This window comes from Elgaria multicarinata, chromosome 1 (genome assembly GCF_023053635.1).
Source record: "Elgaria multicarinata webbii isolate HBS135686 ecotype San Diego chromosome 1, rElgMul1.1.pri, whole genome shotgun sequence".
In the NCBI taxonomy this organism is placed as follows: domain Eukaryota; kingdom Metazoa; phylum Chordata; class Lepidosauria; order Squamata; family Anguidae; genus Elgaria; species Elgaria multicarinata.
In genome coordinates, this window is record NC_086171.1 from 74,487,267 (window position 1) to 74,506,409 (window position 19,143).

The following is a 19,143-nucleotide window of genomic DNA, read 5'->3' on the forward strand; positions in this document are numbered from 1 at the left end:
TCTGAGGCACAAAATAAGTTAAGACTCAGAAACTTCTAATGTGCTACGATCCTGTGATCTAATCTGTAACAGTGCCAAGCTGTTCTCTTAATGTTCTGGAAAGTGCATGTCACTTGGGGCTGTTAGATAATAGTCATCATTTGCCTTCAGTACAAAGTTTCTGAAAGCATAGGAAATGGCAGAATATAACTGCTGCACTTTGTTTTCTTGTTTGATTACAATGTGTTCCTGCTTGTATCATTTATGAAACAAATGATAAGAGCACTGATGACGAGCAGACGTTTGAAGTGGAACAGGAACAGCAGTCTTAATATACTAGGGCACCTACACATTATTGAATTGTTTACCTTTGTCAAAAGGTACAATTTGTGCAGAAGTTGAATTCTACTGTTACACAAAATAGAAGTAGCTTTCAACAGACCTCGTTCTTCCTGTAATATTCATAGAAGCTACACCCCTACAAATGTGAGAGAACTAAGGGTTGATGAATGGATAGGGAGTTGGATGCCTGGAATGAAACACCAGATTAGCTTTGGGTGTGTCAGATAGACTTCTTGAGTCGGTTACCCAACACCTATAAAATGGGGCTAATTGTGGTGTACCTTGGAAGGGTAATGTGGACCTGAATAAGAAAATATTTTTATGCAGTCTGAAATTACACAACAAAGGTGGAGGGAAGGAGAGGTGGAAAGCCTTAAACTATCCTTTCCCCCTAAGCCAAGGGTGGGCAACTTTGGGCACTCTGAGGGCCAATTTCCCTGCCCAGACCTGCTATGGGCTACCTGATCTGTGCTGAATTTGTCTGTTCTGAGCCTCTGCAATGGTTTGCCAACAGTATGCGGCAATCAACCACTACTACGCCCACCATATTTTCTTTATTGGTAGCCAATGGCCTCTAATAATGTTAGTATTTAAATAGTGCTTTTTCACTTAGCACATCTTGGTGATCCATATAGCAACCCTGTAAAGAAGGCCAGTATTATTATAACAATATTACACATTGTGAAGACAGTGCTGAGGCTGAGATGGGCTTGCCTTAGGCCACTCTTTTGAGTTCTTAACTGAGGTGAACTATGCATGTCCTAGTCACAGATCATGCTCTTAATTACCACTTTGCAAGAACACTCATAATGATTTTCCTTCATTTTCAATTAATGGACTTATTTCAAGCATTTCAAAACCATTATTTTCTAAATATCTAATACATTTGGACACAAGCTCTCTCATAAGGGCTCTGCTTTCATGGTGCTGATTTGACAAAGTGCTACTTTAACCTTCACGTCTGTCTCCAGCTGATTAAATAACTGCAGTGGAGCAATCATATGCTGCAGTTTGGCAAAATGCAAAAGTCAGTCATTTAGCGCTTCTGGGTCTTCGCCCTACTCACTGCTATACACTGTGGTATGAATCTCTGCTAATCCATCTCTTCCTTTAAGAAATTCTCAAGTGGTGTAATTTCAACACCTTGTATTTTAGAGACAAAAGGTCTAAAGTTTATCACGTTCTTTCCTGTGTCAAAAAGAGTGTGTGAGAAAGGGCCATTGGAAATGGTTATCTGGCCTGTAAAACGCTATCAGAAAAAGGCCTTGTGTTTTGCTTGAATTCAAGCCAAAGCAGGCCTGACAACAACAACAACGGGTCTAGAGAGTCAAGGTTCTTTTTTCAGAGTAGAAGGGGAAAGCTCTGGAAAGGAAGTGTTACAGTGTATGTGCAGCATATACTGCTAAGTATGCTTGTGTAAAAATGGATGGGGAACCTCCAGCCCGTGGGCCAAATTCAGCCCCCCAGGCCTCTCCATCCAATCTGCAAAAGTCTCCTGGGAGGCCACTCCCTGAAGCCCCACCCCCTCAGAGAAGAGACAGGGATCAGAAGCATGATTCCCTACTAAACCACAGCCTGAAGGAGGCTCAAGGAAATAGCAAAAAATGGTTTCCACCTGAGCCATGGGCTCCAGGATCGCTCCTTGAGGTGGTGGCTTGTTCTGCTTTGCTCTGCTTTCACTAATCCTGGCTGGGAAAGGTGAGGGTAGAGCAAAGCCGGCTTCTAACCAAGCCACCAGCTCAAGGAAATGCCAGGAATGGCAAGGGCAGAGCAAAGTTGGCTCCCAGCGGAGCTGGTAGCTGAAGGAGTGATCCTCAAGCCGCAGGTCCAGTCTGTTTTGCTCCACTCTTACCTTTCCTGGTTGGGAAAAGCAAGGGTGAACCAAATGCAGCTCCTGAACAAGCAGCAATCTTTGAGCTGCTGTCTTAGTCTGCCTCACCTCACCCTCACCTTTCCCAGCTAAGAAAGGAGAGTGTGGAGCAAAGCTGGCTCCCAACTGAGCTGCAGCCTCCTCAAGACTGCAGCTCATTTGGGGAGGCACTCTCCCGCCAAGGGTAATGTGAACGCAAAAATCAATATGAAAAATGGGTACTAGCGGCACTTCCCTAAACATCAACTATGAGACCAAAATACATTTCTGTTGTTACTTCTAGTTATAAATTATTACTATCAATATTTTTGTGGAGCTCCAAAACACTTGTCCTTGGGAAAAATCATATTTCTTTTTATTTTTTCCTGCATGGGGGAAGGAGAAAGAAAATGACATAGGAGGAGGACACAAATTATGCAAAATAATATGGATTTACGTGGGGAAAGGGAAAGAAAATCCCCGTTCTTTTTGTGGTCTCTGTGCAGTACCACATATGGAATTTGTATACAAGGAGCCTCCACTACGATCTTCTAAAACTCTAGCTACAGAGACCTACTGCTCTAATTTCCTGAAAATTACTGTCATAACCAGCATTTTATGTAAAGACATCTTTTATTTATTTATTTATTTATTTATATACCGCCCCACAGCCGAAGCTCTCTGGGCCGTTTACAACAGTTAAAAATGGTAAACATTAAAAAGTATACAAAATTTAAAAAACCATCGGAAACATAAGAACAGTATAAAAACAACAATTCTGGGGTCCATTAAAAACAAACTTAATGTTGTTAAATGCTGTTAAAATGCCTGGGAGAAGAGAAAAGTCTTGACCTGGCGCCGAAAAGATAACAACGTTGGTGCCAGGTGAGCCTCATCGGGAAGATCATTCCACAGTCGGGGGGCCACCACCGAGAAGGCCCTCTCCCTTGTTGCCATCCTCCGAGCTTCCCTCGGAGTAGGCACTTAGATGTTGAGCACAGTGTATGGGTAGGTTCATGTCGGGAGAGGCGTCCCATCAGGTATTGCGGTCCCAAGCCATGGATAATAATAATAACAACAACAACAATAATTTATTTATTTGTTTGTTTGTTTGTTACCTGCCTCTCCCTCCGGAACACCATAAAATAATGACTTTTATTAATAATATGTATATTTATTTATTGGGTGTTATATTCGAGTTGGTGGTATGCTCCCTGTTCACTGATGCCCCAAACAATTATAACCACCCATACGATGTAACCAGAGTCCATTGCTATGTCCTCTTTTCTAACATGGCTGGGTTTGTTGTAGCTGAATGAACTTGAGGATGGCTCTAATATTCATTAAGTCCCCACCTTCTTTCTTCTAAGCACATATGCCAGCTTTACAGCTTTATAAACTGTAAAGGTTTATTCTACCTCCCTTTTTGATCTACACCCTGCTTCGTATTCAACATTGAGCAAATACAGTAGTTATAAGCTTAAGCATAAGTACAGAGATTAACATATAACAGGAAGAAACTTTTAAAAATAGAAACTCCTAACCATCAACAATTCAGAAACTTATCAGACAAAAAAAGTTATTCGTGGCCATCCTAAACACACCCCCCCCCCCAGCCAAACAGATCCAGCGGTCATTTGGAAAGGATCATTTCCTTTCCTGTGTCCTCTCACAAATCTCTACAGTCAAGCAAGTATGGCAAGTGTTCTCCATGCAGCATGAGACTGAGAGAGGCATGTAGAAGAAAATCATGTTGGGATCATACTGCTTTATATATTTCCCGGAATAGCTTAGATGCAAACTGCACATGGAGTTCTGTGCTTAGAGCTCCCAATGTAATTTTGTTCTTCAAAAAAGCAACCGCAGCGTGTGTGTTTTGTATTGGGGCATTTTGCCCTATGCTGGTTCCTCAACGTAAACTGCCCCCTACTCCTTGAGCTGCTATTAGCCATGCAGAGAAAGTATACAATTGTATCCATATGTTTTTCTGTTCATGACTAATAGCAACTTCAGGGAGTGAGTTTAAATTGAAGAATGGGTGTAAGCAAAGGGACAACACTTCTGCCCCTTTGCCACAGCCCCAATTCAAATTGGGCTACCCTTGTGTCTGTATCTCATTTTTGCTTCCGCAGCTTTGTAGTTCAAATTTTCATCTTGCTGGGGAGCTGTCCTGTATGTCAGACACCAAGGTGTGCAATGCAGCAGAGCAACCGTTTAGCTAAGGATAATGTTGGGTTACCCACTTGTATTGTAATAGAAGGATGCAGGAACTTGAGATATATGCAAATGCTTTCCTGACTACTTGCTCACCATCTCCATTCAGGCAACCCATGATGGTAAATTAAATTGGCCAATTTAAAACCTTAGCAGGAAATATGGTTGAAGCAGCCTAACCTCAAGATAGATTAAACACCACCTGGGCTACTCTTTGTTCCAGGAACACCAACCGAATTGTCTCTCAGAAGCAGGAAATTTGTAATGCTTAGTCAACCAGCTTTAACTGAGCCATACACCCAAGTCCAAAGGAAGGCCCTTATTCATCTCCAAGGCCTCGCCCTGAGTCTGCCCAAAGTCATCGTCCTTTTATGTGCTCAGTCAGAAATCTATAACTGGCCTTGAGCTCAGCCACCCACCATGAGAGCCAACATGGCCAAATAAAGTGTCACTCAGCTCTAAAGTCTACCTGGGGTTTGCTTGGCTTCCATTCCCCATAATCCATTTTAGCACTCTACATCTCCTTCTCCAGTGCCTAACCCATGTTTTCAGGACCAGAGTTCCTTACTCCTTACTTACACCACGTTGTATGCCCTGATAGAGCCATTCCCTTGTATAAGCAGATAGAGCTTTACCCCTTGTTAAGTGCCATTGCTGCATTCTGAATGCATCCATCCCAGTGAGGTCACCTACCCACACACAGGGAGCCTAGTTGCTTGTCATAAGGGGTACAGGAAGGAGACCTCCATTTGCATGTACAGCTGCATTCATGTGGCTGAGGATCTCTCTGGCCTACCTTCAACATACGAGGCAACTATGTCTCACAGGGGGGCAACAGGGCTCTTAAGGTCAAGGAGTTTAATCTCACTGGGTTTTTCAGTGGACAAGATAGAGGCCTTAGAGCATTGTGTTGAGGTGCTTTAGAGTCTTGAGCCAATCCCAGCCACATATTTAGCTAGCTAGATTCTCTTGCTTCCTTCCCCTAAGTTCCTTTGCATCTCTTTGTTTTTTCTCTCTGAGTCATTGGGATCCAAGGAGAGACCTTGCTCTACGGCTCTCCATTCCAAATTTTATTTTTTGATCTTAAACCTGCTCCTTTGTGAAGCTCTGGAGTCCCTTAGTCAGCCATTCAATCTCCCCATTATTGCCCTTATTATCCTGGCCTGAGTGTGACTGAAGACCGCAATGTGATTACTCAGTTGCATATCCAAAGTCTGGTAAAAGCCAGGGTAACTTGTGCTCATGGTGCATGGGCAGTAGTGATGACATTTTTGGATCTACTACCATGGTAGAACATGCAGTGACAGTGTTTACAGCATGCACTCAGAGGCACTGCTTTTTGCAAATAGTGGTGAAAGCATGGTTGACTCATCCATGAACCCAATAATTAACTATATGTACTCCCAGTGCAATTTAATGGGGTCTGTGATATGCACTGGCCCTTGAAAAAAGAGGAGATATATCAAGTGTAGTATCTGTTCACTTGGGCTGGAATGAGGGTTGAATCTGATCAGGATAGAAAATGGGACCAACATTTCCCTTTTTTAAATTATTATTATTATTATTATTGAGTAGGGATGATGACAAAATGATGGAAGCTACGTTTGAGAATACAGATGTGTTCATTGCTGCTCAGCTGCAACAGACCCTGGATGCATTGGATGAAGATCTAGCAGGTAAATTGAAGGTGAACTTGCATATTTGTGATGCAAACAGAATAAAGGAAAAAGTCAAGTTGTGGCAGTCCATCAATTAGGCAGGCAGACAACCGCCACGTCTGGAGAGTCAAAGGAGGTAATAAAAATACTATAACCCAAACCCTATGCTAGTAGCAGCATCTAACATTATACTTCATGAGACAGACCATCCAGCTCCCATTGCCAGCTAAGGCTAACTTGTTTGGGACACAAGTGTGTTACTATACTCACACTATAAATATTGTGGGAACATAGTGAGAAATTGGAACAAGCTAATGAATTTCTTGTTACTGCTACTTATTCTCATCATTACATTAGAAGGATATTGAGTATCCCCTGACAGAAGAAATTAGATAGCAATGGATAGCAAAACTGTCTCTTAGTATATCTTCAGTGGAGCTATGTAGTGAAGAAATTCGGTCCGTTGTTGTTATTGTTTTGCAGTGGAAGTCTACTATCTACAGCTGTGATGGAGAGAGCATAGTGCTTCTGCTAGTTTTTCCTGTGCATTGCAAATAAAAATCTGAAATCCCTAAACAGGATTTGAGAGAAAAGGCTATAGAATCATTTCACAGAAATCCACCTATTTAGATACTAGAATATATTCAGTATTCTATGTTGCAGCATGTTTCTCTCCTAACATAACACAATTGTATCTCAGGGCTTGTTCACATGTTATATCTTCCAGTTCAGGGATTATTACCAAGAATTGTCTTCTTGATACATGAGACAACAGAATGTGCAAATGTGTCATACGTACAATTCACTCTCTTGAGGGCCATGTTCTCTAAGTGTTTGGAAGTCAATGGTGTAGATGACACAATCTCATATACCATTTCCATGGTTGGCCAGATATGGCAGTTACTCAGTTTGCCTGGGCAGAATGCACAGTAAGCAAAAGACATCGTGGAGAAAGTTAGGTATGAAAGCATATAAGTTAAAACAGCAACTTAAGAAATTATGGCTACGTTCAGAGAATGGTATATCCAATTCAATGCACCCAATGGAGTTGTTGTTTTTTTCTTTCTAACACTGGCGTCCTATTCTGCACGGTAAGCAGCTTTTGCAACAAAAGTTTAAAACTCAATACAGGGGTTACTGTTCAAAGAAACTGTTAAAAGCCTCTCAGAATCCCTCGGGACACTCTTGATTGTGATAATATTTTGGGATACATTGCAGTGTCATAGTACATAGTTTTTGAAAAGATTGTATTGGTTTTTTTTTACAGCGATGGAAGGTCTACATGATGATTCTGAAAGCAGATCTGTATCGAGTGAGATGAATGGTGCATCCAGCCCTCTTCCACAAAATGATGAGGCTGTCCAAGGTGTTTCACTTCCTGTGCCAGTGACAATCATAGATGAAGTTCTAGAAGATGATATCACAGTCCACTCTGATAGAGAGAAAGGAACCCCATTGTTTTCCATGACAGATGATAACGAAGATATTCCAGTCCATTCCATCAGTCCAGGGAAGCTGACCAATGAAAACAGTAATACTATAACTTTCAGTAAGGGATATGTAGATGGTGAATGTCCATATTTATCCAAGAGCTTATTACAACAGCAGTCACCTAAAGAAGAGTTTGGGCACCAAACTGAAGAAGAGCAGAAATATGAGTTTGAGACACACACATCCTCATGTGAAAAAATGCCCAAGAAGGATGCAGCCCTGGAAATCATCTCCAAAAATGAGGTTGATTCTGAAGAATCCAGTGCCAAGGTGATTGTTTCTAATGTCAGGCTTATGAATGAAGTTAATGGAACAAAGGAGAAAGTAAGGCCATTGAAAGAGGTAAATACCAACGAAGGGTTTCCAAGCAAATTTAAAACTGAATTGGAATTCAGGCATGCCTCAGCAAAAGCCCGTGATGAGAAGGATCATGCACCTCCACCATCTCTATGGTGTCATCGTGTTCACAATGGAGTTACAAACTATGAACCTAAAATTGGCCTGACAACCTTTAAAGTTGTTCCTCCCAAACCTGAAGCAAAATATTTTGACAGAGATGCATCCCTCTCCACTGGTGCCATTAAAATAGATGAGTTAGGCAATCTGGTGACTCCAAATGTTGGTGGTATTAGAAATGTCACAGTAAATACGACTTCAAGTGAAACAGAAAAAACTGTCATTGAGAGAGCAAAGGCATACTGGAGGTCTAGTTCTATGGAAAAACAATTGGAGGAGTCCCAGGTAGGCTATTCTGCTAAGCCAGTGATCATCCCCAATTCCAAACCCCTCAGTAAAATATCCCAAACTAAACCTGAATGCCTTACAAGTCTGAAAGTAGAAACATCACCACTAGTTGGTTCCAGTGCGGTTGGAAGTAATGTTGGGACTGAAAAGACAAAGCCACCTGTTCATGTCGCACAGTCTTTGGTGAAAACACTAACAGCTCCAGTGGTCAACAAAGATAAGGTGGAGCTCCCATTTCAGAAGCCCCAAAGAAGAACGTCAAGCCTTTATGTAGCCTCTGCCATTGCAAAGTGCATTGATCCATCCCAATTTAAAACCTACCGAGAAAGGCATGACAAAGGAGAAGAGATGAGTAATGAAAAAGGGGTAAATGCTGAAACAGAACCACTTCCCCAAAGATGTACTGTTACGGCCAAATACTGCACAGTGGAAACACAGCCCACAAAAACAAAGGAATCTTATTCAAATACCTTCAACTGCAGTAAAAATATATCACATACACTACCACTTGGTGCTCATTCCAGGCTGACAAATAACACTGCCAACATCAGATCACAGAATCAAACCAAGCCTACTAATTGCTCCAGTGAGCCATTTACCACATTATCTTCTAAAGACTGTGGTATCATAAGAGGGGACCCCAGTTGCGGTTCAATACAAAATATAATTGTTAGAGAAATGCCTTCTGTATTGAATCAAATGAGGGAGCAGGTTGATCATACAAGCCCTGCCTTCCTTCTTAGATCATCTAATGCTCACACATCCCCCATCACTTTCAGCTCCTCTGTGAATTCAAGTAGGGGGCGTCCTATTAACAGTGGCTCAGAATTAAATGGAACACTTACGGCTAACCACGTGGTTTCAGAAAAAGATGAAAAACTTGGCAATGCACCTAGAAGGAATGAACCAGAGTCTGATATTAAAGATGACAACCTCTACAATGTTTTTGGGCCAAAAAAGAAGTTTAAACCAGTCATCCAGAAACCACTTCCAAAAGACACGTCACTACATAGTGCTTTAATGGAAGCCATTCAGACTGCAGGAGGAAGAGAAAATTTGCGAAAGGTAAAATAACTTGACAGAAAGCAACTTTGGATGTTACAGGAAGTTCTACCAGCTAGATGCATGAACTTCCTGTAACATCAAAAACAGTTCTTAGACTGCTTAGCATGTCAGGACCTACCTTTTTACTTTAGCAGACGTTGGGTTATTTTATAACAGCTGTTGTTTCCAATGTTTCCATTACAATTTTAAAAATGTATATCAAGATGTTGCACTGAGTTACTGTCAGTTCTGCATGTACTGTGTGTTGTTATGCAACAGCAATAACAGCTTCACTTCTTTAAAGTAGCAAAAGGTGTGCAGCTATGTACAGCAGTGAGCAAGAGCTAATTATAATTAACATATAAGATTATACATTATTACTTCTACAAGGACAGAATTAATCATGCAATGCATTTAAGAGATCTAATCAAATGTAATAACAAAATACTTTAACTGGCACTGCCTTTGGTTCCAAAATATAAATGGCAAGTCTGATTGCTTCATCTCTGATTAATAATGTGATCAATACTTCACAGGGCCGATCAACTCTTATACACAAATTATATTTAATTTTCTAGGTCAGATAAAATACCTTCCATCAGAGTGATCTTTCTGATATTCAGATTACCCATTTCCAAATTTTAAGTAAAAAGTTGTGTCTTGTTTCATTACCTGCTAGATTTCACCCAGCGCAATAAATGGAGGTCAGAAGACGCCATTGTTTACGGAACCAGAGAATGAGCGCTCTGCCCTTCTTGCTGCCATTAGAGGTCATAATGGAACCTCAAAGTTGAGAAAAGTAAGGACAAAACATCAGGATCCTTTCAGTATGTTGTTGATCTATTGTAGTGCATTATATCTGTGGCTTTGAAATGATGTAAATGATATGTTCTAGTTAGAAAACCCTGATGAAAAATTAAACCAATACAGGCAATGTGTTTAATGTCACATGTTAGCAAAATGGATCAAATTCTACACTCCCTGACTTTACTGGACTTGTACTAGTTGCAGTTGAAAATTAACACTTTTTAAATTGATACACATTTATTTGCTTAACATTTTATTATCTATTTATTTATGTATTTAACAATATTTATGAATCACTTAAATCAAAAGAAATTTCTAAGCAACATACCAAACAAAACAGTACAAGATAATTATTAAATACTGTATATTATTACTAAATACAGAAGACAAAATTAACTTCCTGGGAATGCTTGTTTGAAAAGGTATGTTTTCAGTATGCGCCAAACGTTGGTGACTTTCTAACTTGTAGTGGTAGGAATCCCGGAGATACTAAAGTCTCTATTATGAGCCATCAGGGACTGGACCTCTGAAGTCCTGGGCACCACTAGGAGGGTATTTCCTAATGATCACAGCAACCGAACAGGTAGATTGGGGGAGGGCAGGGAATTTCTTAAGTATCCTTGTCCTGAGTTATTTAGGGCATTGCAAACAAGTACATTGTTTTTATCTGAAGTCTTTATCTAAAACTTCTGGAGGGAAGGGACCATAACTCAGTGGGAGAGCACATGAAAGAACTCTACGTGAGACCTGGAGAGTAGAAAAAGAGTAGAAGATGATGAGCTATAGTCTGACCTGTTAAAAAATGACCAGGGACAAATAGTCTGACCTGGTAAAAATTAGCTTCCTTCTGTTCTAACAAGTCTGCTGAGCTGAGACAGTTGGCAAAGAACAAGAACCACTATGAGACAGTAATTTACCACTGGTATTCTAGAGTCATATTATCTCTAGTTCAACAGTTCCTGCACTTGGCCTGCTAGTTCAGTGGTACAGGGAGTAGAATTCCTGGATCTATGGTACCTGACAGTTCTAGGCTGACAGATGTAACTGAGTTCAGAGAAAGAGTACTGTTACCTTCCCTGTGGCTCTGTCAGTCAGACTGAAGAATGTGTGCTGCTGTGAAGAAGCTACGCTAATGACTTGCTTACTCTTATATTCTGAATGTTAGTTTCCAGATATGTCATAAGCACTGGAGAAGCTTTTGTCGTTGAAAACAAGTTGTCTTTTTTGATAGCACTCTACAGAAAAGCACCCCGTTTTCCTCAAACTTAGTATTTTGTGGCATTAAGGGTTGTTTCACAAGTTGGAAAACCTGAAGTTGCTACTGAGTATAAATTCAGTGGATAGCAGCAATCACCGATAAGCGTACCCATTTGCATCCTAAACTCTTAAAAAATCGAATGTGAAGTAGCCCGTAGTACTTAATGCATATTCTTGGGGCATATATGTACCAAGGCTTGCTGCTGTACCCTTGCTTCAGCAAGGAAAGCAAGAGCATGAAAAATCATTCCATTGTAACTGAGAACCACATGGCATCACTATTGCCACCGTGTATGCCATGCCTACATCTATCAGAATGGAGAGGTAAGAAATACTATTATTATTATTATTATTTATTATTATTATTATTATTATTATTATTATTATTATTATTGGTGCCACAATTGCCCCCATGTTTAATGCAGACCTGCAGAGGCTCAGGTTAACGCTACAATGAACTTAATGCTGATCATGCTCTCTCGAGGCTTATTTGATGACTCACTGACCTTGGCTTCCCCCTTTTTGAAGTGTTTGGATTTTGAATGTATTATTTAGATATGCTTTACATTTTGAAAGTCAAATGTAGAAGCATGTGTGCTAATAAGAGGTTAATTGTCTTGGAAGAGTGCCTTGTTGATTTGCTTATTCTTGTTATTTCTTTTCAAATGGGATTAAAATTATATATTTTTTCTTGAGATTTTAAAATAAATCAAGCTAGGTTTAATGGCACAGATTTAGAGTAACCATCGCTCTTATCAGTTCGTGATGGAGTTTGTTCCAGGGAAGGTGAGGTCACCTAATGCATCATGTTAATGCCAAAGCAGCTGTGGTTGTTTCCAATATAATAGAGTTGGCGAACTGATGACATTTTTGCCTTATGTGCCAAAAACAATTCCAGGATGCCAGTGAATAAAGATTGAATTTCTGAGGGTGCTTCAAGGCCACATCCTTAATCCTAGTCACCAGTCCTTTTGAGTGATGTGAGCGAGCAGGAACAGATGTTCAGAATAATAGGCAAAATCTGCCAGAAGTTTTAATTCAGTGGAAAAAGTGGAATAGTTCAGTGGAAGTTTTATTTCAGAGGGAGTGGTGGTGGGGGGAGAGATTGAAATATAACCATTGTTCCATTATGCCTACTTTTACCTCCCCCTCTCCCAATTTTCCCATTGGTAGATCTCCTCATCTGCTTCTGAAGAGCTGCAGAGTTTCCGAAATGCAGAAGGAGCCTTGCAAAACAGAGCAACCTCTACAACAGAGCAGCAGTGCAATCCACCGCCACCTCCTTTGCCACCAACTCCTGCTCAGTTGAGAACGAAAACTCCTAGGTCTTTTGCAAATAGAGTAACAGACAACCAAGTGGATGCAAGGCAGGCCCTAATGGAAGCTATCCGCTCAGGCAGTGGGGCAGCACGTTTAAGAAAGGTAAACATCTTCTTCCTGGGAGGGATGCTCTGAAATTAGGAGGAGGTGTGAGTTGGGCCAACAATAGGGTGCGAGGCATTAGATCCAAGATTGCATTATTGGATGTCCCCTAACGTGATAGGACCTCCAGTCTCCTCCACATCTGCAGCCCTTTGTACAACCTGAAAATCTGCTCCAAAAGGTTTCCCAGCACCCTGAAACAGTTTTGAGGGTGCACAGGGAGCTACAGGGGGAGGAATTGTCCCCCTCCCAGTTCTCCTGATAGAACTGCTTCCGTCGGAGGAATGGCAACATTAGATTCAACCCAAGATAGGGAAGGAGGAGTGGGGGGGGAGGGGCAGAAGAGGAAAAGAAAATGGTAACCTTGCCTCAAGATTAATTTTAAGATTAGTTATGGGGCAACAGGATGAGTGGCTGTTCAGTGATTTTTGTGAATATTTGTCATTCAATGTGACCCTACAGAAAACCTCTGAAGGAACTGGAATTGGAGCATAAATATTAGGCTTTCATATTTTCACACTAGTCAGAAGCAGCTCTAACAAATTATATATGATGACTGATACAAGATGAGTAGTTGAGAATCGTGATTTTCTGTGACAAGATTATTTTCTGTGGACCAAATCTCAGGACCAGTTCAGTTACTACCTCTCCCATGTGGAGACCATTGAAAGACCAAGGGCAGAGGCATGCCTTCTAGGATTAAATTATTGCAGTGGGCTTAGCATGGAAGCCCAGCCTCATGCAACATCTCTCCTCCAGCTGCTGGCCTGAAGATATTCCACACAATGGGTTGATTGCAGGAAGCCCAGTACAAATATCTCCTCTTGCTTTCATATTGGCAGAGTAACATTTGAACATGACCTATTTCTCATCTACACCAGGATCATTTAAATTAGTTGGCCTCTTCCCTACAATAAGAAACCATGGTAGCATATTATCCTGAAGTGGTAGCGTGTGGGCTTTGCATGTATGAGGCTTCAGACTCGACTCCAAACATCTCTGGTTTGTTTATTTATTTATTTATTACATTTTTATACTGCCCAATAGCCAAACCTCCCTGGGCAATTCACAAAACTTAAAACTGTTCAAAGTATAAAACAAACAGTATAAAAACATGATATAAATTACAATATAAAAGTACTACCTGGATAAAATCATCAGCAGTGCAGAAATACAAATTTAAAATACAAATTTAAAACATCAAAGTTAAAATTAACATTTATAGACTGTTAAAATACTGAGAGTATAAAAAGGTCTTCACCTGGCATCTGAAAGAATATAGTGTAGATGCCAGGCGAAATGTCTGCCCAACATCATGGTGAAGCCAGGTTTGAGATCCTTTGCCATTGAGTACTGACCATAATAGGCTGTTTCAAACTACTGGCCTGGCTAAATGTGAGAAGTGTAGCACAATATATAAGAGATGAATTCAAAAGCTTCAGTAAAGTTGCTTCAGAATAATGCTAGTGAAACCCATAGGGGGGAAAAATCTGACACTAATGAAGCTGTTCAAGAATTTCCCAAGTTAAGTATATCTTAACGTGATCTTGTGTGCGTTTGCAAACACAGATGGAATTTTCCCACCTCACATCTTAAACACAAGTGGGTAAATATTATGTAACCTTATCTGTTTGCTGTTTAAAAGGAAAACAAACCCACAAAAGTAATAAAATGAAATGATACAGCTTTTGAACCTTTTGTAAGGAAGCACAAACCACAGAAAATCATTACTCACTGAAAAATAAATCAGTAGTTTGGAGAGCCTAAGGTATTACTATAAAAATGCTGTAAAATCCTCCATGTCAAAGGCCACACAGAGATAAAACTCAATAGAGAAGGAACTTTCCTGATTGTCATGGTCCCTTTTGTACATTTTATCTCAGCTGTTTAGGTCAATTATGGTGTCCACAAAACTTTGACTTAAAGAATGTAACAAATACAGCAGGGAGAAATTTCTGTTATTGTTCTATTCGTTCAGAAGGTTGATCCTCGCCCATGAGAAACAGTATTTATTTCAGGAATTAAATCCCTGTAGTTTTAGGCCCCAAATGGAGCAGTGAAAGAGGAACTAGGCAACTGTTGTGGCAGAGCATGGACACCCTAAAGGGAGAGGAACTTTCATTGAGTTGGGAAGAAGAAGGCCTTCAAATGTGTATGTGTATCCTGTATGCAAACTTTTGAAAGACTTTTTGTAAATTGGTACATATCAAAGGGATCGCTTAATAATGTTTGCATTTTTAGGCTGAAAATATCATTTGTCATTATACGTTTTGTTTTATTTCAGGTTCCTCTGCTTGTTTGATCACTAGATGGCTCCAGTTATCGTTTCTAATGTAATTTCACACACATCCTTATTGGTTGGAATGGACAACCATAATGAAAAATTCCAAGTAGTATATATTTTCCCCTGTGTTTACAGGCCAATCTAAGTTGTATTGTCTGTGTGCTCCTCTTTATTTTTTAATTGGTTCGCAAGTTGATACACAGCTTCTGTGCCAAGGATTTTGGGGTTGCCTACCTCCAAATAGTTAAACCGTGCCAAGAAAACTATCCTTACTGGCAGGTTAATAAGCTTATGAACACTTTATAGTTCTGCATAAATACTTAAATGTGTTTATGGGAAAAAACCAAGCACTTTTTGCTGTGTATCTGAAGCACAACATTCTTTTCTTCATAAGCAGTTTAAAATATGTAGCTTTTCTGAACTATTTAGTTGACTCTTACTTTTTTCTTTCTAAATGCAAAAGCAATTAAAACTCCAAAGTGCAGACTATATAGATCTATACAAATTAATAGCAAGGGGGGGGAACTTAATGGCCTAAATTGCCATATGCTGAAGTCACTGTTTTTTCTAGTCTTGCAAGTTTTATTAACTTTAACATTCCAGCTAAGCAAGTAATCACTAGAGATCCAGAGAGAGAGGATCCATTTGACAGGGTAGTCTAAGGGGTATAAGTGCAAAATGCTTATATCTACAGATGTGCTCAACTCCCAAGGAGAAATGATGGTAGTCTCCATGCTTAGGGCACAGTCTACCAGGAACGTCTCTTGCAAACAAATCCTGTTGAAATGAATGGGAGCCCCAGAACACAATAGTACTCTTGCAAAGCTCCCATTCTTTTCAATGGAGCTTGTAGAAGAGAATTTTCCAGTCGATTGTGCCCCAAGTCAAAAGTATAACTAAAAGTGCTCTTTTAACTGCTTCCTAGGGACTGCTGGTTGCATTTTTTCCCTTCAAAACTGTTACTAGTGGGTCACAATTCCACCCCCTTCCACTCGGTTCACATTCATCCCATGTATTAGGAGTGAACCCAGTTATCATGGATCAAGCCCTGAGCATGTTTAAATGGCATTATCTTTTCTTCTTCTTTTTTTAATTTGAGCTACATTCGTAGATGATGTACATATTTTGAAAATATTTTGTTAAAAATTAACAAAGAATTATGATGGTCTTGGTTTTTCACATTTATGTTGTATGTTTTTGAAGGATTCTTAAACTGCACCTTCATACATACATTTGGTTTAATAATCACAGTCCAAAGTAATGATGCTTTAGTACTAAGAATTTTAAAGGTACTATGTAATATTGCTAACCTTTTAAAGTGTACTATTAGCCATCTACAACCCATTGACTGTATATTATATACTGTAAAAACTAATTTAATTTAGTGCCACGAATAAAATAAATGCAAAATTTAGATGTCACCTTTGCCTCACTGTTGTCTGAGTGGGACTGGCAAAAGATGTTGGAGGCAACATTGCTTGTGGTGTCTTCATTCATCCCACTGTTATCCCTGGAAAAAAGGTTTTGCAAGTTTTCATAATGATGCAAAACCTGTTTGACCAGGATGACTTTACAAAACACTCCTGTGAATACATAAGAGTTCCATCACACCAGCGATTTATCGCATACTCGCCATGCCTGGTATGCGGTTTTGCACATGACATCGTCCATGCTTGCACTCATTTTGCCTCTTCCCCTCCACGTTTTGTTTCTTTTTGGAGCGGGAAAAGCCTGGATTATTTTCCCTCCATGCGAAATAAATGTGCTGCTCCCTCCCATGTATTGCTGTCATTGTGTTCTATCCAACGTTCTTTGTTGGGGGCGTGTGTGTCTAACAGTGGTCTCGCTAACAAAAGAGGAGGGAGGGGTGGTTCTCCACCCAACCGTGAAGGGGGAGGGAGAGAGGTCCCATTTAAATCTATGTTCTTACTCCTGAGTAGGCAAGACCAGGGGTACATTTTTCACCTTAAAAGAAATGTGGAAAATGCACCCTCCTTGCCTGCAGATCGCTATTTTATTAACCTGGAGATGCAGAGCTTTGCATGATCAAAGTAAAGGAAAATTGATCTAATGCAAAGAGGTGGAATTTCACACTGATGGACTTTTGCACTGGTGGGCTTTCACAAAAATGGGTTTAGGGGGGGGAATTAAAAAATCCCTAAAAAAATCAAGGCATGAACCAATCTGATTCAAATTTGGCATGGCTAAAGCCCTCCTTAAGAACTATCACCATTCCAGTTTGATCTCTTTATCTTTAAAACTTATGCAGATGTAAGCATTTTGGTTACCTTGGAGCAAAGGAGGGGACCTGACTACCTTTACAAAAGAAATTAGTTAAAATGATTGTTCATCTGCCCACCCTTTGAAATGAGCAAAACAAACCTTCGCTCCTCCTCCGCTATAAACCTTTCCCAAGCCAAGGGGCCGCAACAGTCTCGGCCCATGTGCTCTCTCCTGCTTCCTACAAATGGCCTCCCTTCCTTGGAGTTTGTTTAATATGATCTTAGGGGAAAGTATAGTGAGTTGTTTTACTGTAATTGTGCACTTTCAGGCTGCTGTACTTGGCAGAAATAAAGAAATATTTTTTAAAAAATAACTGCAGGGGAAAGGAGAACGTAGAGGGTGGGGTGGGAGATTTCACCGGCACAGTAGCGCTCCAGGTGAAAAGATACATGAGCTGAAAGAGCGCAACAACGCACAGACGTGAAAGTGCCCAGTGCTCGACTGGCTAAGGAAATGGAGGGGGAAACCGCAGGTGAAAAACTGGATTAAAAAAGTAGGTGTGATGGAGCTCATATATAGTAATGCAATGCTTTAAAACAGTGATACATTCACGTGAATCCCAATGATGGCTCTAACAAAACAAGACGTCATTGTGTCATGTTCAATTTGTAAACCATATTTGGGCTAAACTGATACGTAGGTGATGACCAACACCCAAACCACAATAAACAACCATCTGTCATGCATCCAGTTTATAAATTTCAAACGGATTTTTTTTAATAAACATTTTAAAAATGAAAATCGTTTTAACTGAAATCATCAGCCTCAGTCACAATGGATGTATGTACACAGTTTACACATGAAGCCAGGCACATGGAATGCCTTATGGATTGTTGCCTTTTCTTAAGAGCACTTCTTCTCACTTCTTGAGAAATAGAGACAAAAGTGTAATATGTTTTATGTGTAGCCAGGGCCAACACCAGGTTTTAGGGGGCCACACGCCCCTCAAAGTACCACACTGGTGACCCCGGGGCAGGAAATGGTGGCAGCACTATGGGGACAGGCAGTGCTGAAAGGAATAGTATTCCTCTAGCCATCCTGAACTTCCTCAGTGTGTTGGTGAAAAGAGTTGCACCAGAGCATAGTTGCCATCATCTTCATTTTCCACATCGCCTTGGGGTCATGATATAGACTCTCAGAAGGGTAGTACATTGGGTGTGGAGCCCACAGGAACTGGGCGTATTGGAGACAGTGACAGCTGCAGCTGCCCGGCCCAGCACAACTCAGTGCCCAGCCCTAGATACTTTAAAAAAAGGGGGGAGGGATATGAGCATCAACTGCAGTGAGCGTGGGACCCCTGCATTTGCCCCCGACCATGCTGTGGGCTGACAGCAGGGCTGTGTGCAGGATTGCGGCAACGCTTTTGGTTTGTGCTCTAAGCCTGTGCTGCTACTTTAGCTGTATTTTGCATGTGTTGCCAAGTGCTGCTAAATTGAAAGTGCAAATATGTTCGAGGCTGAAGGATCAAAGAGCAATTAAGTAAGAAACTGCTGATGAGTCAATCTTGCCAGCCGCTTCCACACTGAAACAAGTCCTTAAATCTTAACACAGTTATAAATCTCACCAGAACCCAAAAGGCTTGCATCACAAGAAAACGCAATGGAAATTACATTGCTATGTTTTATGCAAATGTTATTAAAATAATGATTTATTTGTGCTGGGTTGGAGGGGGTTTGACATCCACACAGTTGGGAAGTTAGATCCATCAGAGGGCTAGCTACTACTTGGTGAGAAAGGGAATCACAGCAGAATGTACTTGGAATTTCAGG

General features: G+C 40.6%; 1 protein-coding gene across 3 annotated transcripts in view; it reads left to right on the forward strand.

Moving 5' to 3' along the window:
• COBL (cordon-bleu WH2 repeat protein) overlaps positions 1-17,627 on the forward strand; it is a 162,201-nt gene extending 144,574 nt beyond the window's left edge. For all 3 annotated transcript variants that reach the window (XM_063130343.1, XM_063130358.1, XM_063130350.1), the window contains 5 exons: positions 5,960-6,060; positions 7,310-9,342; positions 10,001-10,120; positions 12,559-12,807; positions 15,092-17,627. In XM_063130343.1, coding sequence (XP_062986413.1) covers positions 5,960-6,060; positions 7,310-9,342; positions 10,001-10,120; positions 12,559-12,807; positions 15,092-15,109 — 2,521 coding nt within the window. In that variant the 3' untranslated portion in view covers positions 15,110-17,627. The remainder of the gene's footprint in view (positions 1-5,959; positions 6,061-7,309; positions 9,343-10,000; positions 10,121-12,558; positions 12,808-15,091) is intronic.
• Positions 17,628-19,143: the final 1,516 nt, after the last annotated feature.